At 49.2% G+C, this 21,115-nt stretch overlaps 1 protein-coding gene across 3 annotated transcripts in view; it reads right to left on the bottom strand.

Annotated features, from left to right (window-relative positions):
- Positions 1–18,423, bottom strand: part of LOC144948868 (ras-related protein Rap-2b-like) — a 55,840-nt gene extending 37,417 nt beyond the window's left edge. For 2 of the 3 annotated variants that reach the window (XM_078878562.1, XM_078878564.1), the window contains exons 1-2: positions 18,033–18,423; positions 13,798–14,171 (exon numbers count right to left, since the gene is read on the bottom strand). In XM_078878562.1, coding sequence (XP_078734688.1) covers positions 13,798–14,070 — 273 coding nt within the window. In that variant the 5' untranslated portion in view covers positions 14,071–14,171; positions 18,033–18,423. The remainder of the gene's footprint in view (positions 1–13,797; positions 14,172–18,032) is intronic. The other variant, XM_078878563.1, reaches the window with a different exon arrangement.
- Positions 18,424–21,115: the final 2,692 nt, after the last annotated feature.

Below are 21,115 nucleotides of genomic sequence, written 5' to 3'. Positions count from 1 at the left end.
ACAAGAGCTACGGAGCTCCTCCGATTAGCACGGTTGGCTACGTACAGTGAGAAAGAAGTTCAACATGTATTCAGTGGGACACAAAGTTTATTTTAGTTTAAAAGAGCATCACCTATTGTTTGCGCAAGTGGAAAGTCACTGACTTCATCTTGTTTTTGCGTATCACAGCAGAAAATGTAAAAAAAAATGTTGAACTATCCCCATTTTTTTTATGTTAAAACAGGTGTTCCCCGCGAACTGATACAAAGGGCTTGCTTCATAAAAAATTTATGTTCTTAAATGCAGCGATTGTGTTAACTTCCATTTTTATAGAGCGACAGGTGGATTTAGACGATGCCTATTGCCGATACGACACACCGACACCATTCATTCATCCCGCAGCACTCGTGCAAAATATCTTCCGCCTAAAAAAAACAACACTTCCTCTGTTCTGATGAATGGACACTTCCGAAAGCATCATCCGCTTTCATTATGTCCCACACTTTTCAATAAAGAGCTCAAGATGTAATCGGCATCGGAAGATTGCGATGAGCGCGATATGTGTGCGGGGCCGCAGGAGGGCTGGCTACCGAGACAGACATTGGATTGGTTAACCACAGGCTGGTGACTCAGAGGAAAACCCCAAAGCCAGACGGTGGTGGTCGTGCTGATTGGACTTTGATAGGAAGTAACGATGAGGCATAGTGACATCGTTCGTACCACTAGAATCTCTCTTCACCTATTTAATTTTAGCAGGTAAGGCCCACCCCCGAGCTGTATAGCTTTCTTTTTCAGAAGCAACCTGGCCACAAATGATCGCTCAACGAAGCGGCTCATCGCCATGTGGAATTTTTTTAGCAACCAAATACTCTAAACGCACGGTGATTCTAAATGTGGAGGGGAATATCGGGAAAAGCCGGAGACAAATCCACGTGACCACGGGGAGAACATGCAAACTCCAAATATACAGACGTCAGGGTCAGGATAGAACCCACAATCTCCTGCATACCAGGTGAGGTAGTCAACATCTTGCCACTGTGGTGCCATCTTGGATCCCATACCTAACACAGCTCTAACAGGGAAGGTGTTCCAATAATTTCGGTCTGTATTTCAAGCTTCTAACCCCTGCTAACATTGGCATACCCATTTAGAAACAATTAAATTGCATACGCGTTTAGAAACAATTCTTTTTTTTCATCCAGATTTGACGACGTTCTCCAACCTACATTCTTGGCTGCTAATTTACAATCTACTCGTAATCTACACCGGGCATTTATTTTCGACAGAAAATGTCTTCTCCACCAATGACACGATTCTGGTGGTGGAACGTTGGTGCAGTGGTTCGCGCACTGCACTAAAGAACACAGCGACCCGAGTTCGATTCCCTGCCACGGCTCACATAACTGGCCCCCCTTCACCCAATCCTCTCACAAACCGGCACTGACCAAGGCAGTGAGGTATGGAGACTCCATGGTGGCAAGATGTTAACTCCCTCGCCTGGTATACAGGAGGTTGTGGGTTTGATCCCGACCGTGAAGCCTGTATATTTGGATTGTGCATGTTCTCCCCGTGGTCGCGTGGATTTTTCTCGGGGTTCCCCGGTTTTTCACTCCACATGTAGAAACATGCGTTTCGAGTACAGTTAGACCTTGGATTGCGAGCATAATTCGTTCCGGAAACGTGCTTGTAATCCAAAGCACTCGTATATCAAAGCACTCGTAAATCAGTTGTGATCACGTGACACTCGGCAGACAAAGCATATACACGTACTACTCGTATTGCAAGACCTCGCTCGTTTATGAAATTAATATTTCTATTAAAAATGTGCTTGTCTTGCAAAACACTTGCAGACCAAGATACTCGCAATCCAAGGTTTTACTGTATTTGGCAGCGATAAATTTCCAAATGATAAAACACTTTGTTGAGCTATCATTTGTGGCCAGGTCGCTTCTGAAAAAAAGCTATATAGCTCAGTGGACCATACCTAGTAAAATTAAAATCGTTTAGTTTAGTATTCAGTTTATGGTCTAACAACTTCTATGACTGAGACTGCGTGGGGAGGCCTGCATTCAATTAGAAAACAGGTCTGTCCGTTTGTACATCACGACAATTCACAAGCACCTGGTAAAAAAACGTCGGAATGTATATACTCGTAAACATTCGTATTAAATAAAGCACTAACCGATTTCGTTCCGATGACGTGTGGGAGGGCGTGGCACAGTTTGGCGCCAGCCATCATAGTGTGTGGTCGTGTCGCTAGAGTTCTCTACGGTGAGTACAACGTCTTTAAAAACAACAGCGCTATGCCCCTCTAAAGAAAATTTACGCTAACCTCTTGCGCGTTTCGAGATTCAGCGGTGAGCGGAACCCACCCTGCAACTTGCAGATGTCTCGGAACGGGAAAGGGTTAAGATTAAGCACAGAGCCGGTGTGTAATTGGATGTGTGACGTTCCTCGCAAAGTTATCCATGCGATGCGCGGACCTGCAATAGGAAGGTCGCGGGGTCGGCAGTAACGTCGTCACACGGGACCTCACTGGCGGCAGAAGAAAAAAAAAAGCACACGCAATTTTCGTGCTATTTCTCCCTGGCCGGGAGCTGTCTAAAAAAGGTCATCCGAGACGGTTAAATAAATACTTTTGGAAAGCCAATCACCAGGAACCTCTGCCGAAGCACTTGTGGCTATTTGTTGTGGAGAGATGTAAGATGCAGGCCACGGTCTTTACCATCTGTTTGTCATACAAAAGGCTTCTAATGCTAGGCCTGCATGACTACACAGCCAAGGCTGTATAGTGAGATTCGGCATCGATTACGCAAACCTTAAATACAGTGCGGCGTTGGGAAACATTACGCATAACGTGAAATTGTCAAGCTCATCATTTCCATTATTTTGAACTATTTTCTAAATACAGCCTTGTTCGCTGGAGCAATGGTGAAGTGGTTAATGCTCTGCGTTATGAACTCGCCAAAATTAACGTGTTTGTACGTTGAACTTCTTTTGCACCGTACGTAGCCAACCGTGCTAATCGAAGGTGCGGGGAGAAGGACAACAAACTAAATGCAAAAAGCAGTTCCAAAGAAATTATTTCCCAATCGACATAGCTCCAGTGGCTTCCTTATACCGGAAGGAGGAGCGTTCCAGACGGCCGCAGAAGCGCACCCGAAAGCGCGCGATGCGGTGACCACCGCCTTCGTTCATTGGCCATCACCAGCAGGCGACCGATATCTGAACCTGGGCCCCCCTGCTTCACCAACATGTGCCGGCCAACGCGGCGAAGTGACCTTCATCCAGCAGTGGACTGACCAAGGGCCGTAAATTGTCTTTGTGTGTTATTACACAGCCTTGTGAACACGAAGGGTCCTCAATTGTTCACGAGTGCCGTCGGGCGAAAACCACAGCCATGATCTGGTGTTTGCCCTGTGGGGTGGTGGTGTTGGCTTTTTGTTAAACATCACCAAAGTCACCGTGACCACAACCCGGGCACAACGACCTGTCCCTCAACAAATTGCGTTACGTGATGCGCGTTCCCAATAGGCAGGCATGCAAAGGTAAAGGTGCAGCCCTGCATTTTGAATGCGATTCAGAAGCACGCCATTTAATTTCATGCATATTCAGGTTATCATACGTTGATTAGCTGTGACTCTAATGCAAACAGTAATATGTACTGCATATTCTCAGACGAACATAATCCATTGTAGTTTCTATGATTACAATAACCCCACTCTGATCTTCACACCTCATCGTGATGACATCACCCTACTCGAGTTTAAGACTGGAAACGGCAATTCTGGCAAATCGCCCGATGAAGTTGGTTGTAATCACCAACGAAACTTCGTACTCAAATTGTAAATGTTGCGGCTTTACTCTCCAACACACCAGTGTGCTGAAAGAATAACTATCCACAACAGAGGTTTAAGGGTTAGATTGCGTAAATATAAATGCGTCGTTAAACCCGCCACCACCCGACACAGCCAATCAGTAAGGTTTGTCATGTGAACAAAACACGCCAATTTGTTACTAGTTCAGCACACCGGTGTGTTGGAGAGTAAACCCACAACATTTACAATTCGGAATAACGAATGGGAAAGTTTTGTGTACGTGACAAACCTTTACGAATTGGCCGTGTCCGTTGGTGGCGGGTTTAACGACACGTTTACACTGACGCCATCTAACCCAAAACACTTTACTATGCATGCTCTTGCCACTGTTGCCGGAAGGACCTTCCCCCAACCCCCACCCCCAGATGGTATTTTAACTTATTCTTGCACACTGGCCAGATCGACGTGTCTTGGGAAGAGGTGGGAGTTCCCCCACTGTTTCACGTGCCACGTCGGGAAATCCTATTGAGTCAGCGACCTCTGGATGGCTGGGTCCAGTGTGCCGACCATCGCTCCGTGGCAGCGCTGTGGCAGGAAAATCCATTCCGTGTAACATTTCATGAGCCGGGTCTCTTTGAGAAAGACACTGTCGCAACATTTGTCAAATCCACCGCTGGACGAAGCGGGGAGCGGGGGACGGAGGGCCCCTCCCCAAACTTTGCAACCTCGAGGGTGTGTTATGGCCATGCTTCACCACGCTGGCCAGTTCGGGTTGGTGAAGGTGGGGAGCGTGGGAACATAGACGTACGGTATAACAATGGCTGTTGCTGCATTCTCCTCCAGCGTGGGATACAACCTTGGGATTGGGATACAGCCTTGGGATTTGAACCCCGCCAACCCCCACCAACGCCCCCCCCCTACCTCCCACCCCACCACCACAACCCCCACCCCACCACCACAACCCCCCCCACCACCACCACAACCCCCCCCCCCCACCACCACAACCCCCACCCACCACCACCCCCCCACCAGCACCACAACCCCCCCCACCAGCACCACCCCCACCACCCCCTCCACAACCACCCCCCCCCCCCCCACCGTGGAAGCGGTAACATGTTAAATATCCCAGCTCGTACTGTGACCTGACGTAGTGGCAGTGCAACTGTAAAGCAAAAGGGGGGGGGGAGGGGTGTTTTAATGCTGCTCTTGTGACTCGGCGAATGCAAAAAGTGCCCCGGCGTTAATATTTTAAAAGCAGCGCCCGATAGCGTTAACAAGACGATTAGCACAGCGGCTCATGCGCTCGCAGCAACAACAGCAGCAGCAGCAAAGGCAAACATAACAAGTACACGCCACGCACCGACCTGCCCGAACGTGAACACGGCGTCCTGGGAAGAAAGGAAAAACCTCGGACTGGCCGTACTTTCGGTGGAAATGTAAATATTTATTTTTTAAAATGTTTTAATAATAGGAAATGGGCCCTTAGATTTGTGATCGCTGTTTCGCTGTGCTCCACTCGTTCGTGTTTACATTGGTGGCAAATTAAAGTAGGAATTAATAAGAAGAAAATTGGGCTTGCGAGTCTCTGCGTGTGCGTATGCTATTTGATTAGTATTTGAAATGTAAGCAAATTCACATTCCTCTCCCTGTTCAAACTATCACCGGAGCAGCAGTGCTAAACTCCGAAGGTGGGAAACCCCCTGCAGGCCACGCCCAGTGTGATCCAACTGACAATTCTGAGATGTCACCAAGCATCGCCCATAACCTCCCGTCCAGTGGCACAGTTGGTAAGACCAACTATATACACGTCATCCAATTCGTTGAGTTATGAAATGAATACAAATTATAGTAATTTATTACTCTTAGGTTTTTTCGGTAAAGTCACGTAGGTAAAAATAAATAATAAAAATGATAATAGAAATAAAATAATGTGATCTATTATTAAAAATGATAATAGAAATAAAATAATGTGATTCATCATTTTATTTCTATTATAATTTTTATTATTTATTTGTAATATAAATCAAATGTGCTTTATTATTTTATTTCTATTATCATTTTTATCATTTTCATTATTTATTTTTTATTTTTACCTACGTGACAATACCGAAAAAACCTAAGAGTATGAATCCTTGCAGTCACGAAAGCTTCAAATCTAGAATTATAGTAATTTATTACTTAAATAATCATTTCGCTCAGCTATCTGATTCTTTAAGACCCAACTTACGGAAATGCTCCCATAAATCACATGTAAAAAAAGTATATGTGGAAACGTTTGCATTAGTTACGTAAGCGCAAATAGTGCAGCACGGTGAGATTGCGGATGAATACGGCAGAGCGAGGTGTGAGGCGGCCCACCAAAACGCCGCCTTCACCGAGCCCAAGCTTTACGCGGATGAAGGTAAATGGAATTTTTCGTAGCGTTAATTATTTTCCTTTTGTAGCATTACATAATTGTTTGTTTTCTACACTTAGAACACATTTTTTTCCCCCACGCTTCTATTGCTAGTTTTCTTCACTTTAAGTTGATTTCATGAGTTATTTTACTCAGCCTTAAATGAATACCTGGTGCGGTGTGTAAACATCGCCACTGGGGAGACAAAGGCGGTCGGGCGTGGTGCTGGCCACCCACCTCCTCGTGTACCATTCCAGCCTTCATAGGTGCTCGCTAACAGCACTTGCCCCTACAGTCTGTTAAGGCTATACGGGGGATCTTTGTAGACGAGGCTACTACACCTTTGTGTGCGTGTGTGTGTGTGTATGTCAAGGCGAGGCCAAGCCTAATTCATGGTAAACGAGCATTCGGAAGGGACTGCTTTCTGTCAACAATTAATGTTAAAATGTTTCGTGGTATTCATAAACGATTGGATACAGTATATGTTCCATTGGTGGAATTATGGGTCGTGTTAGGGTAGATATTTGATGAAATTAAAGAATCGTAGGAAGTGCATACAGTTAGCGATATAAAATGGATGACAGCGCTCAGTTTCCGAAATACGGAAAATTCGTGTTACGGATCGTTATCGGGAACCTAACCCTTCCGTAACCCGGGGAATGCCTGTACCTGAAACTATTTATACACCGAGACCATTGCTTATATTTTTATCAGTTGGAATATTTTATATTTCAGTGCCCAGTAAATGTGAGATGATTCACGTAGGTGGCTGACGAAATATAGATGTTATATTTGAGAAATATTAAATCAGCAATTCTACACAACGCACAGAGGCCCTGTGATTAGTCCATCACTTACAGCTCGTTGCTCCGGTGACAACTTGTTATTTAAAATTAACCAGAAAAAACTCGTCTAAACTTAGAAAAATATATTAATATATAGAGTTTGGTGCGTACATGTGTAGAAAAGCAGGCATATTGTCAAGGCTATGATAGAATGAAGCGTGTTGGCTGAGAAGTCCGTGTAATACAAAGAGGAGGCATTAAAATTCCGTGACAGCGTTCTTGCCTACAATCAAATTGTGCCCGATCTTGTCAAATCTCAGAACCCAAGCAGGCCCAAGCCTGGTGAGGACTTTGCTGGGTTAACAGCGTGCACAACACAGGTTGCCATGGGCGACTGTGGGCCTGTGCTACATATGGTGGTCCGTAGATTGTCAAGTTCTGAGCCAAATTTAGCAAACCACAATTAATTGATGGTATTTTTTTTTTATCAAGTTTTCTGTGTTATTATTTTGAAATTTGGGAATTTGCTGTGTTTTTACACTTATTTAAACCCATGAAGAGAGACCCTGGCTTTAAATGGGCTCTTACGTACATATATACACAAAGGTCACCTATCTATCATCTATCTATTCACTTGTCAAGATGAAAAATGTCTGTGCTTAAGCAAGCTCTTCCCTTGGGGCCAAGTGGCCTCAGGGAAATAATTGGCATACAAATGATGACCAATTTTAATGACAATGAATGATGCCATCATTGCTTGCCCGGTTAAAAATAATTTGACCGTAACAAAAATACATTTTCTTTCTCTTCATTTAACAAAGGAAATCCCAAAAGCTCACTTTTAAGCAGGGTCCTGGCTTTGATATTCACATTTTATTCCATTCAGTATTTGTTTTGTTTATGCCGTAATATGAAGGGACTAGATGCAAGATTGCAACACAAGCTCGTTGCGAATCTACTCGCCGTGCTTGCCTTGCAAAGCTTCGCCGAGCCCGGCGTCAAAGTCACAGGATGTGGTACATATCAGGCAGGTAAAACGAAACTCAGAAAAACACGTAACTATTTTTATTTGACCAGGTAAGTCCCACTGAGCTGTATAGCTCTTTTTCAGAAGTGGCCACAAATGATGGCTCAGCGAAGTGGCTTATGTGTGGAAATGTAAAGCCGCCAAAATACTCTTAAATGCACGTTGATTCTATCTGTGGAGGGAAAAACCGGAGGACCTGGAAAAAAACCACGCGACCACGGGGAGAGAAACATGCAAACTCCAAATATACAGCAAGCGTCAGGGCATGGATCGAGCCCAGTTATGATTCACCCCCCTCCCCCGTGCAAGCGGATGAATATTCATGATTAAAGGCCACGATTAAATAAAAAAAATCGATTAATTCACATCTAGTTCACATTTTTTCCATCTCAAGTGCAGTTTTTTTTACTTTCCATAAAACAGGAATAATCAACTCTCACACGTAATAACGAACGAGTGTAAAAATGCATTCGAATCGAGGAATTGTTGCGTTGTTACATAGCGTACAAGATGACAGATGGTCTATTAACGTGAATGTACAGGCACTAAGAAGATGCCCATGGAGATTAGTTGACTTTTGATGCAAGTGGTGTTAGTGAACACCTATTAAGATCTGCATGGCACATGAGAAAGTCGCGTGGTAAGGACCAAAGCATGTCTCCCCAGAGCCAATGTGGGGAAAACTTCATCCAGCAGTGGATAATCACTGGCTTATAACGATGAAGCACCTCCGATTAGCACGATTGGCTACGTACGGCGTGAAATAAGTTCGGCATAGATACATCCCAAGCCTCGTTCGACGACGTGTCAAATTTCAGCTTTTCGCCCCTCGTGCTGAAAATCATTACAATTTGCATCATTCGCTCAGCCACTCAATCTCTCACTCACGACGGGCTCCGTATACATCATTGTGGGGGGGGGGGGGGTGAAGCACGGGGGGGGGGGGGGGGCTCTCCTCTGCCTGTGTTCGCGTGAGACTGCAGCCCAAGCGACCGCCGCTGCAAATCCACCCGGCGCAGTGGAGGCCAAGGTAAAACAAACATCGCCGTGGGAATTGAATGGCCTTGTGGCACGATGTGGTTTTGGCGATGAACATCGATTGGCAGACAAATGCAATCCTGCTGTTGTCATTTTCTACGCTGCGATCAATTGGGAGGCGGAAAGTATTTTTTTTTCAAACAACATTGTCTTATATGTAATAATATACGCATGTATTTTTATTCCAAGGTGGCTCATATTCCAAAACTAACTGCTTACAGTTTCAGTTTTTTTTATATTTATGCTACGTTAACAGATCCTGATATGTAATTGGATAATGCATAATGCACATGTGCAAGTGTGTGCACATGTGTTTGTGTGTGCAAGTGTGTGATGTGGTACAGGAGGACGTGGAGCTGAGTGGACTTGCCGATGACTGGTACCAGCGGTGTCAAGATCGGCCTCAGTGGAGGAGGCTCGTGAAGGACGCTACTGGGCAGTTGGAGGCAGTCGCCCTCCAACAACAACGGAGGGCGGAGGAGCGACGCTCACAACAACGAGCGGAGCGCCGGGTGGCTAAAGCACAGCAAGTTGGTACAGTAGGGGGCACAGGTGGTGCATCAGCCAGTCATCTCGGTCAACTCGGTCAGTCGACCCGTGGCACCTGCTGGGTCTGCCCCGTGACCTCCTGTCAGCGGGCGTTCGACACTTCACGTGGCCTCAAGGTGCACTTGGCCTGGCACAAGCGTCGTGGTGACGTCACTGCCACTTAGTGGCGAATGGCGGTTGTTGTGTGTCAGGAACGTGAGCATAATGGTTTGGGCATTGTGGAGGATACTCTGCCGTCCGAGTTCGATTCCTGGCCACAGCTAACATGGGTGGTGATACATCTGAACTGGTCCTGGGCATCCCCTGTGTCGACTCAGTCTTAAATGAGTACCTGGTGCAGTGTCAACAACATCAGTACTGGGGAGACAAAGGTGGCTAGGGGTAGTCCTGGCCACACCACCCCTTCATCTGTGCACCATGCTCACCCATCAAAGGTGCTCACCAACAGCACTGCCACAACAACCTGTGTAGACCACGTGGTGCGTCTTTGCCTTTGTGGGTGCGTGTTCAGGTGGGCAGCAGGACAGGACCTCTGATTTGTGCAACCGCATTACAACCCTGCCAACATAACTTCAAGTCCCAGCCATGGATAACATCTCTGGCAAATGTCGAGCGTAAACATTTTGACCGTCTTAACACCTGTATTTACTTCGCAAAGAGTAAAAAATAAAAGCCTTTTTTATCATTCGGTATCTTGATACTGGCAAACGGGTCCCAGAGTTGGAAATGTCCACATTGGGAAAATAAAAGGTTGCTTGGGAGTATGGTGTTGGCCCCACCACCTCTTCATGTGCCATGCCAGTCGAAGTCGGTGCCCTCAAACAGCACTTGGCCCCGTAGTCTGGAAGGCTCAATGGGGAATGTTTGTCCCGTAGCATTAAGAGCGATGGCACAAATATTCAAGAGACAAGAAGTCTAATGCCTGGCCATGACTGAATACAGTCAAAGGTACGGACGGGGTGGACATCACGAATGGGGAAGCAATAGACTGAATTCTAAAACTAAATCTGAGCATTTTTTTTTATTTTACCAGGTAAGGGCCACTAAGCTATAAAACTCGTTATTCAGAAGCGACCTGGCCACAAATGATAGGTTAACAAAGTGGCTCATGAATGTGGAAATAAATATCGGTCAAATACTCTAAATGCCTGTTTATAAACGTGGAGGGAAAAACCGGAGGACCCGGAGGACCACAAGGAGCGAGAGACACACAAACTCCAAATATAGAGGAGGCATCAGGGTCAGGATCGAACCCACGACCTCCTGCATACCAGGCGAGGGAGTTAACATCTCGACGAAGTGGCTTATAAGCAGGACCCTCCTGAAAAAAGTATCATGAGACCAGGTGGGCCTTTTCTAGACAAGAGATCTACAAATATTAATATTCCTAACAAGGTACCACTTTATTTGAAAGTCAAAATCGGCAATTCTAATAGCGGCCATGCTCCCGGTCATGGAAATGTGGAATTTCCAACATTGACTTAACAGACACCCGATGGAGGGGAGTGCCTCCCAAATTCGTATGAGCGTGGAGGCAAAGTTGTGTGTCTTAAGCGAACGTGGAGAGGCTGGGTTAAAATGAATAGTGCTAATTATAATAATAATACGATCATGAACCGGTGCCCTTTTCCACCCGCCCGAGAAATACAAACTCTCACTGGATTTGCGAAGTGCACAACCCGCCGCGGCCGTGTCAATGCAACCACAGCCGCGTACAGTCAGAGCAAAGGCTGCGCGAGTGAGGGGGTAAATATAGAATGTCTTGTTTGTGCTGCAGGAAGGGATGCTATAAACATCACACAGATCCCCCAGGAACAGTCCTCTCCGTTGTTTAATGGTCTCATTCACGTACCCGTCGTTGGCCCGAATGGTTCGACATCCTATTTGAAGGGCTTACAAAAGGAAAATTAACTGTGGCTTCACATCACAGTTTATAATGTAGCAGAGGATTTCGACTCATGGTCTCTGCCCATTTAACAGTCAACAAAAATTGAAATACTGCGTGAACGTATGTATGTTGAACTTCTTTCGCACCGTACGTAGCCAACCGTGCTAACCGGAATACAAATATAAATACTGTTCTATCAATGGGAAGGTATCGTGGTGCAAAGATTAGCACACTGGCCTTGCAATCCAGAGGTTGCCGATTATATTCCATCTCCCTCTGTACGGTAGTTGAGACAATGGTTCATGTTTCATAAATCCCCCAAGGGGAGACGTTACAGAATACCACCATTGATGAGTGCATGACCAAGAATCGAACCCACGTCACGGGGAGTTTTGCCGCAAAGCACAAACCACTTGCACAAACTCAATCACAATGACCGCCATTCACCACCATGCATTGCCAATATCGCCATGGTGCTTCTGCCTGGCTAGGTGCACTGTGAGGCCACGTGATATGGTGAAAACTCACTGGCAGGACATGGGACAGAGCCAGATGTTTCGTGTTAATTGACTGAGAGGACTGGCAAATGGACAACATGCACTTCAAACCCCGTGCCTGCTCGCTGTGTTTTATCTAATCAACACTCTGCTCGGTTTAGCAGTATCCAATTGGATTTGTATGTATGTATGTTGAACTTCTTTCGCACTGTACCGTGATAATCTGAGATGTGCCACATCACAGGGAAACCCTTAATATGAGAGAACGACCAATGGAAGCAGATATCAGTGCTCTGAGATTTCTTCAAAAGTTGGCCTCTGGTACACACAGTAGGAGGGGGAAGCTCCTTCCCACCCAAATCTGTACACGAGAGGTCAGTTTGCCGCATGACACTCAAACCGATGTTTAATTCTTAGCCGAAATTTGTCCATATTAAGTGCCGAACCAAATTTGACGCGACGGTTTGCTTTTTTTGTGTGCAGTCATTGGTGGCCGAGCCGAGACCATCAACCCCTCACTACACTTTGAGCACAGGCGGCTGACGGGGTTTCTACCCAGGTTCTCAGCGGTGTCAGCTCAGTGCCCTGACCTCCGAACCACCCAGCAACCTCCAGCATTCCACTTTGTTGTTGTGGGCGTCAATCAATCACACTCTCTCACTCACTCACAAAGGGGAGGGGGGTAACATCTCCCGTCTAGCCTACATCCAGTGTTGTTGGCGTGCACCTATGAAAGGCCAGTACGTTGCACAAGTGAGTGGGGTTGATGTGGCCACCACCACGTATGGCCACTCTATCTCCCCAGTGCTGATGTTTCACACAGCCACCCCGCTCACTCAGTTTAGGTCGATTCAACCAAGGAGGGCCCGCGGAAAGTTCTCAATACACGACGTCGGCCGTGGCCCGGAATCCTACTTACGCCCTCCACAAACACATGTACCCACACAGACACGGCAATGACAACCACAGCCGCGATTCATCACCAAGTGGCGGTGACGTCGTCACACCGCTTGTCCCAGGCTAGGTACACTTTGAGGCCAAGTGCCAAAGGCTTGCTGGCAGGATGTCACGTGGGACATAGCCAAGTGTTACGGGTAAAATTAATGAGATGACGAGCAGATGCCACCACCTGTGCTCCCCACTGTGTTGGCAAAAGACAAAGAATTCCTGTATAGCCTGTATTAGGCTGTTGGGTCAAGTGCTGTTAGCTAGCACCTATGAAGGCTGCCACAGAACACGAGGAGGTTGATGGCCAACACCACGCCCGGCCGCCTTTGTCTCCCCAGTGACGATGTTTACACACGGCACCATGTACTAATTTGAGGCTGAGTCGACCTAGGGGAGGCCCAGGACCGGTTCAGATAAGCGTCACCGGTGTTGGCCATGAGCGGGAATCGAACTCGGGTTGCTGGTTTGTAGCGCAGTGCGCTAACCACTCCACTACCGTATACATACAAAGACAAAGATCCCCCCCCCCCGTATAGCCTTAACAGTCTGTTGGGGCAAGTGCTGCGAGCGAACACCTATGAAGGCCGGAACGGCACACGAGGGGGTGGGTGGTCAACACCACGCCCGGCCCCATTTGTCTCCCCAGTGGCGATGTTTACACACCGCACCAGGTACTCATTTGAGGCCGAGCCGACCTAGGGGAGACCGAGGACCGGTTCAGATAATCGCCACCGGTGTTGTTGGCCGTGAGCGGGAATTGAACTCGGGTCGCCGGGTTCGTACCGCGGCGCGCGAACCGCTGCACTACCGCACACATGCACACACACACGCGCACACACACACACAATCGTGCGTGCGCTGGTTGTGACTGACCTGGAAGGACTGGTGGTTGAGAAGGCTGTATACGAGGATGAAGCCCTGGCCGTTCTTGATGTAGAGGTCGCGCATGGAGGCGAACTGCTCCGTGCCGGCCGTGTCCAGAATCTCCAGCACGGAGGGCGACGAGTCCACCTCAATCTCCTTGCGGTAGAAGTCCTCGATGGTTGGGTCATAGCGCTCGGGGAAGCTGCCCGTCACGAATCGCACCGTGAGCGCCGACTTGCCGACCCCGCCGCTGCCCAGCACCACCACCTTGTATTCCCGCATGGTGGGGGCAAAGGGGCTCCGGCTACATCATGGTCTCTCCCCACCCACCGGCTAGTGTGGCTGGGATGACTCGAGCAGCGGTGACCGACGTCCCATCGTCCCTGGAGACGAGAAGAGGAACGGTGGGCTCAGAGGGGGGTTATCGGTGAGCAGTGGCGGCCGTGCTGGGAGCAAGCGAAACTAAGCAAAGGCTGAGTGTCCCCAAAGAGCTCAAGGCCCCCCCCCCCCCCCACAGATTACAGACCTTGCAATATCAGCTTGAAATGTAAAATCCTCATAAACATAACAACAGTCGCCGTTCGCCACTAAGTGGCGGTGATGTCACCACGGCGCTTGTGCGAGGCTAAACGTAACAAGCTCATAAACATAGCAAGCTAATTCGCATGCGAATACGATTTCATCTCCGTTTCTCTCATCTCACTCCGTGTCAATTTGTGTCCCCGTCTACATGAGGAGCAGGAGACGAGGACATTAGAATCGACAGGCAGCAAGAACATTATGTAGACCTGAAAAAGTCCATCAAATGGAAGTGGGGAATGACAAATCCAGGAATTTGAAGCAAAATTCCATTGACAACGCCCAGATAATCGGAGATTTCTGAGCACAGCAACATTTAACAAAGGAAGTGATAAGAGGTTGATGAGATGCAAGTGGCACTTCAAGTGTCATCAAAGAGAGGGCAAGCACAGGGCAATTTAACATCAACGATGTAATTCACTCTGAGTGAATGGAATTTTGACAGGTCCGAAGGCAAACCCGTTCAAATTTCCGAGAGATGCAAAACGATTGGATGGATGTTACCACGTTGAATGACAGATAAACAGCACTGACGTTTTCGTTAACGGTACACTCAAAGTAGGGGTGGCAAACGTTTTGGAAATGGGGGACAAAGTTACCCGAAAGCACAAAACACACGGAGAAAAAAACGAAGGGAGATTAAAAGGTGTTTAAAAAAAGGTGTTCATAAAACACTACACTAAACACAGATTTACTCGGAATTGTAACACCCATGAGGAAATTAATCACACAACAAAAAAATATGATGCAAGATATCGTGACAAGCTATGTGGGGGGGAGAGAGAAGCGGAAGCTCGTTGGTAAATTACCAAAAAAAATGTTAAATCACAAACGGTGCAATTGGTCAACCACGAATAGTTGACGGGACCACGATGCATTATGGGAGGCAGAATAATAACACTCGGACAGGGGTGAACTATATGCTTAGTTTTATAGCATTAAAAATCATTTATAACGCAGGAAACTAAAAAAAGCTGAGTTGAGAAGGATGTTCCAGATGTCACACCTGAAGCTATAACCGCCACCATCACCACCACCCTTTGCAGTTATGACAAAAAAAAGTTGGGGATCTCCCAGACGAGATGGGCGCCATGATGGCTAGGAGATGTTAACTACCTCGCCTGGTACACAGGAGGTTGTGGGTTCGATCCCGACCCTGACGCCTGCTGCATATTTTGAGTTTGCATGTTTCTCTCCCCGTGGTCGCGTGGATTTTTCTCCGGGTCCTCCGGTTTTTCCCTCCACATTTAGAATCATGACTTTTAGAGTATTTGGCTGCTATAAATTTCCACTTGATAAGCCACTTCGTTGAGCTGTCATTTGTGGCCAAGGTCACTTTTGAAATAGAGCTCTATTGCTCAGTGGGCCTTACCCTTGTAAAATATTTATTGTTTAACGTGTAGTTTAGGTGGAGTAACTGTGGACTTCATCGAAATAGTGAGACCAGCATGTTGGTTCAAACTTAGCAGATCTATTTCGGAAATGTTTCACGCAGAAATAAAATACCTCAATCGTGGGAATTACGTCTCATTAATCACTCTGCAAAGGAGGGATAGAGACCCCTGCATCCTCTCATAACACACACACACGGATATATAAATTGCTCAGCAAATCATAGAGGACCCATTAAATTGACAATTTAGAGACCATCCCCTCCACGGTAAGAAAACTTCATTCGGCGTTTCGTTCACTGACGACGTTACCGAGTTTCAAATTGCGGAAAACGACGACGCCTACTGAGGAGGGTTCCTGCAATACGAAAACGGGGACGGACTTTGGGCCAAATTCCACAAACAAGCGGTCGCAAGCCCAATTAGCAACATGCACTCAACAAATCCGCACAGATGGATTCTCGAATCCATTGCTGTCAAATCTCCCGATCGCCCTGCCACACACGACGTTATACCCGCGCTGCTTTGCACGTGCGAGGCACTAAGCTGTGTTAATACTTTGTATGAACACAGCTTAGCGTATTAGGCGATGTTACGTATCACGTACACCCCCTTGCTCAGTCTGCTGCTGGATGACAGATTCCCCATCGTGGCGTGTGCTGTGACCATGCTTCAAGCCGGTCAGTGCGATTCGATCATAAGACGTGAGTAGCATAGGACAGTACAATACAACAATGGACTTCGATGCACTGCCCTCTAGAGCCGGGAGCAGTCTACGACTCAGTCGTCGCGTTTTACGCACTGTGGGTCGCCCATCCGAGCAATATCCTGGCTCAACACCTGCTTAGCTTAGCGAGACGTGTTGGCAAGGTCACAGGGCATTCAATGGTAAATATCTCGAGGTCCCACCCAGTAATGATTACAGCCCGGTGCTGTTATATCAGTGACACGTTCTTATACACACACACTGAATATTGTTGTAACTTCCTGACCCGCCCCTACTGGAAATCAGTAAGAGAGAGTGAGTGAGTGCTTTATAGCTCATCGGATTTAAAAAAAAATCGTATTCTGAATGACTTTTCAGCGGCTTGCGGGAGAGGTCTCTGCGTACACGCGCAGGCAATGCAGAAGCGCTGCTGCGTTATTGTACTTCGCTTCACTATTCCACACGCAACACACGAGTGAGTGTAACACACACACACACTCCGGGCTGCGTGGTGTGTGTTTATCTGCAGCGTGTAACACCCCACGGCGGCAGTGTTGTTGCTGTTGTGCACAGCGCACAAGTTCACGAGCCCACTGTAGTCTCGCTGTGCGCTCGCTATTGTACTCGCAGGCGTTTAGGCGGTGTACACGAAACAACGACGCGGTGGCCTTCAGATGTGTCAAGTCTCTAACACCGCAGGCTCTGTGCGTGTGTGCGGTGCAAGGTGTGTACTCATGCGGTGTGTTGTAATTTGCGTGTCGGTTATATCTCTGTTAACATTGGCAACGTTGGCCACCGACGTTCAGCCAACGTTGGCCACCGACGTTCAACCGACGTTCAAACGACGTTGGCCACCGACGTTCAAACGACGTTGGCCTCCGACGTTCAACCGACGTTGGCCACAAACGTTCAACCGACGTTGGCCACCGACGTTCAACCAACGTTGACCCCCAACGTTCAATCAACATTGCCCACCAACGTTCAACCAACATTGGCCAACAATGTTGAACGTTGGCCACCAACGTTCAACCAACGTTGGCCACCGACGTTCAACCAACGTTGTCCACCGACGTTCAACCAACGTTGGCCACCAAAGTTCAACCAACGTTGGCCACCGACGTTTCGTGTTTATATCTCAGCAATGTGGCCTCACCGGTTTGACAGATGGCTTGTTAATTTACGAGAGGCGCTTTATTGAAGCGTCGTCCTGGCTGCTGCCGATGTCCTTTTGCTGCCGAAGACGACGATTGATCGTCCTGCCGCTGCTGTTGACTATATTCTTTGCTGCTACTGCTGCTGTTGAAGACGATGATGATGATGGTGATACTGCTGGCGTTGCTAACTGCTGCAGCTGATGATGATAATCGGCAAAGCGATGTCTTTACTGATGATGATGCTTGCTTGCAATGATTGTTCTTAAGCAACCGTCTCGCGAATTCACAACCCGTCCAAAATACACACGCTACATACACATAGTCTATATACACAACACACACAATGGTATACAGTCTATATGTATAGTCAACGTCACACACACACACACGGCAAGATTAGAAAACAGCGCTTACCTGCAGTGTTTAACCTTGAACAGGGACGAGCTATCCGTGTGTGTAAGACCGCTGGATTACAAACACACACAGCGCAGCGCGCACTACAGCTGATCTTGTATTGTCCAGACGCGGACGTTTGCGCGAGCGAGCCGTATCTCACCCGATGTAATCCGCCGGCGAAAACAAAACACAAAGACGTCCGCCACGTCTGCGAGAGCCGATCTCACAGAGGGCTGGGTGGGTGGGTGGGAGCTGAAGCTAAGCGAGCGAGCCGCACGGAGAGAGGGAGATTTGTCGCAGGCACAAGCCGCACGACTCGTCCCGTTCGAGCGCTCTGACGGAGACTCAGATGAGAGCCACGCGAATTGGAGCCGCACGGAGAGGAGGAGGAAACGTGCCAAGTGGGAACCGCCCCACCGAGCCCCTGCAATTCCCTCCCCCCACCACCAATCAGCATGGCCCGACCCACCAGACCCACCCACTCACCCATCAGACCCACCCACTCACCACCAGAGCCACCCACTCACCATCAGACCCACCCACTCACCATCAGACCCACCCACTCACCATCAGAGCCACCCACTCACCATCAGACCCACCCACTCACCATCAGACCCACCCACTCACCATCAGACCCACCCACTCACCATCAGACCCACCCACTCACCACCAGAGCCACCCACTCACCATCAGACCCACCCACTCACCATCAGACCCACCCACTCACCATCAGACCCACCCACTCACCACCAGAGCCACCCACTCACCATCAGACCCACTCACTCACCATCAGACCCACCCACTCGCCATCAGAGCCACCCACTCACCATCAGACCCATCCACTCACCATCAGACCCACCCACTCACCATCAGAGCCACCCACTCACCATCAGACCCACCCACTCACCACCAGACCCACCCACTCACCATCAGAGCCACCCACTCACCATCAGACCCACCCACTCACCATCAGACCCACCCACTCACCATCAGACCCACTCACTCACCATCAGACCCACCCACTCACCACTAGACCCACCCACTCACCATCAGACCCACCCACTCACAATCAGAGCCACCCACTCACCATCAGACCCACCCACTCGCCATCAGACCCACCCACTCACCATCAGACCCACCCACTCACCACCAGACCCACCCACTCACCATCAGACCCACCCACTCACCATCAGACCCACCCACTCACCATCAGACCCACCCACTCACCACCAGAGCCACTCACCATCAGACCCACCCACTCACCATCAGACCCACCCACTCACCATCAGACCCATCCACTCACCATCAGACCCACACACTCACCATCAGAGCCACCCACTCACCACCAGACCCACTCACCATCAGACCCACCCACTCACAATCAGACCCACCCACTCACCATCAGACCCACCCACTCACCATCAGACCCACCCACTCACCATCAGAGCCACCCACTCACCATCAGACCCACCCACTCACCATCAGACCCACCCACTCACTATCAGAGCCACCCACTCACCATCAGAGCCACCCACTCACCATCAGACCCACCCACTCACAATCAGACCCACCCACTCACCATCAGACCCACCCACTCACCATCAGAGCCACCCACTCACCACCAGACCCACTCACCATCAGACCCACCCACTCACAATCAGACCCATCCACTCACCATCAGCCCCACCCACTCACCATCAGAGCCACCCACTCACCATCAGACCCACCCACTCACCATCAGACCCACCCACTCACCATCAGACCCACCCACTCACCACCAGAGCCACCCACTCACCATCAGACCCACTCACTCACCATCAGACCCACCCACTCGCCATCAGAGCCACCCACTCACCATCAGACCCATCCACTCACCATCAGACCCACCCACTCACCATCAGAGCCACCCACTCACCATCAGACCCACCCACTCACCACCAGACCCACCCACTCACCATCAGAGCCACCCACTCACCATCAGACCCACCCACTCACCATCAGACCCACCCACTCACCATCAGACCCACTCACTCACCATCAGACCCACCCACTCACCACTAGACCCACCCACTCACCATCAGACCCACCCACTCACAATCAGAGCCACCCACTCACCATCAGACCCACCCACTCGCCATCAGACCCACCCACTCACCATCAGACCCACCCACTCACCACCAGACCCACCCACTCACCATCAGACCCACCCACTCACCATCAGACCCACCCACTCACCATCAGACCCACCCACTCACCACCAGAGCCACTCACCATCAGACCCACCCACTCACCATCAGACCCACCCACTCACCATCAGACCCATCCACTCACCATCAGACCCACACACTCACCATCAGAGCCACCCACTCACCACCAGACCCACTCACCATCAGACCCACCCACTCACAATCAGACCCACCCACTCACCATCAGACCCACCCACTCACCATCAGACCCACCCACTCACCATCAGAGCCACCCACTCACCATCAGACCCACCCACTCACCATCAGACCCACCCACTCACTATCAGAGCCACCCACTCACCATCAGAGCCACCCACTCACCATCAGACCCACCCACTCACAATCAGACCCACCCACTCACCATCAGACCCACCCACTCACCATCAGAGCCACCCACTCACCACCAGACCCACTCACCATCAGACCCACCCACTCACAATCAGACCCATCCACTCACCATCAGCCCCACCCACTCACCATCAGAGCCACCCACTCACCATCAGAGCCACCCACTCACCATCAGACCCACCCACTCACAATCAGACCCACCCACTCACCATCAGACCCACCCACTCACCACCAGATCCACCCACTCACCATCAGAGCCACCCACTCACCCACCAGAGCCACCCACTCACCATCAGCCCCACCCACTCACCCATCAGACCCACCCACTCACAATCAGACCCACCCACTCACCATCAGACCCACCCACTCACCACCAGACCCACCCACTCACCCATCAGACCCACTCACTCACCATCAGACCCACCCACTCACCATCAGAGCCACCCACTCACCATCAGACCCACCCACTCACCATCAGACCCACCCACTCACCCATCAGAGCCACCC

This window comes from Lampetra fluviatilis, chromosome 51 (genome assembly GCF_964198595.1).
Source record: "Lampetra fluviatilis chromosome 51, kcLamFluv1.1, whole genome shotgun sequence".
Taxonomy (NCBI): Eukaryota; Metazoa; Chordata; class Hyperoartia; order Petromyzontiformes; family Petromyzontidae; genus Lampetra; species Lampetra fluviatilis.
The sequence above is the reverse complement of the archived record's forward strand: the minus strand, read 5'-3'. Positions and strand labels throughout refer to the sequence as shown.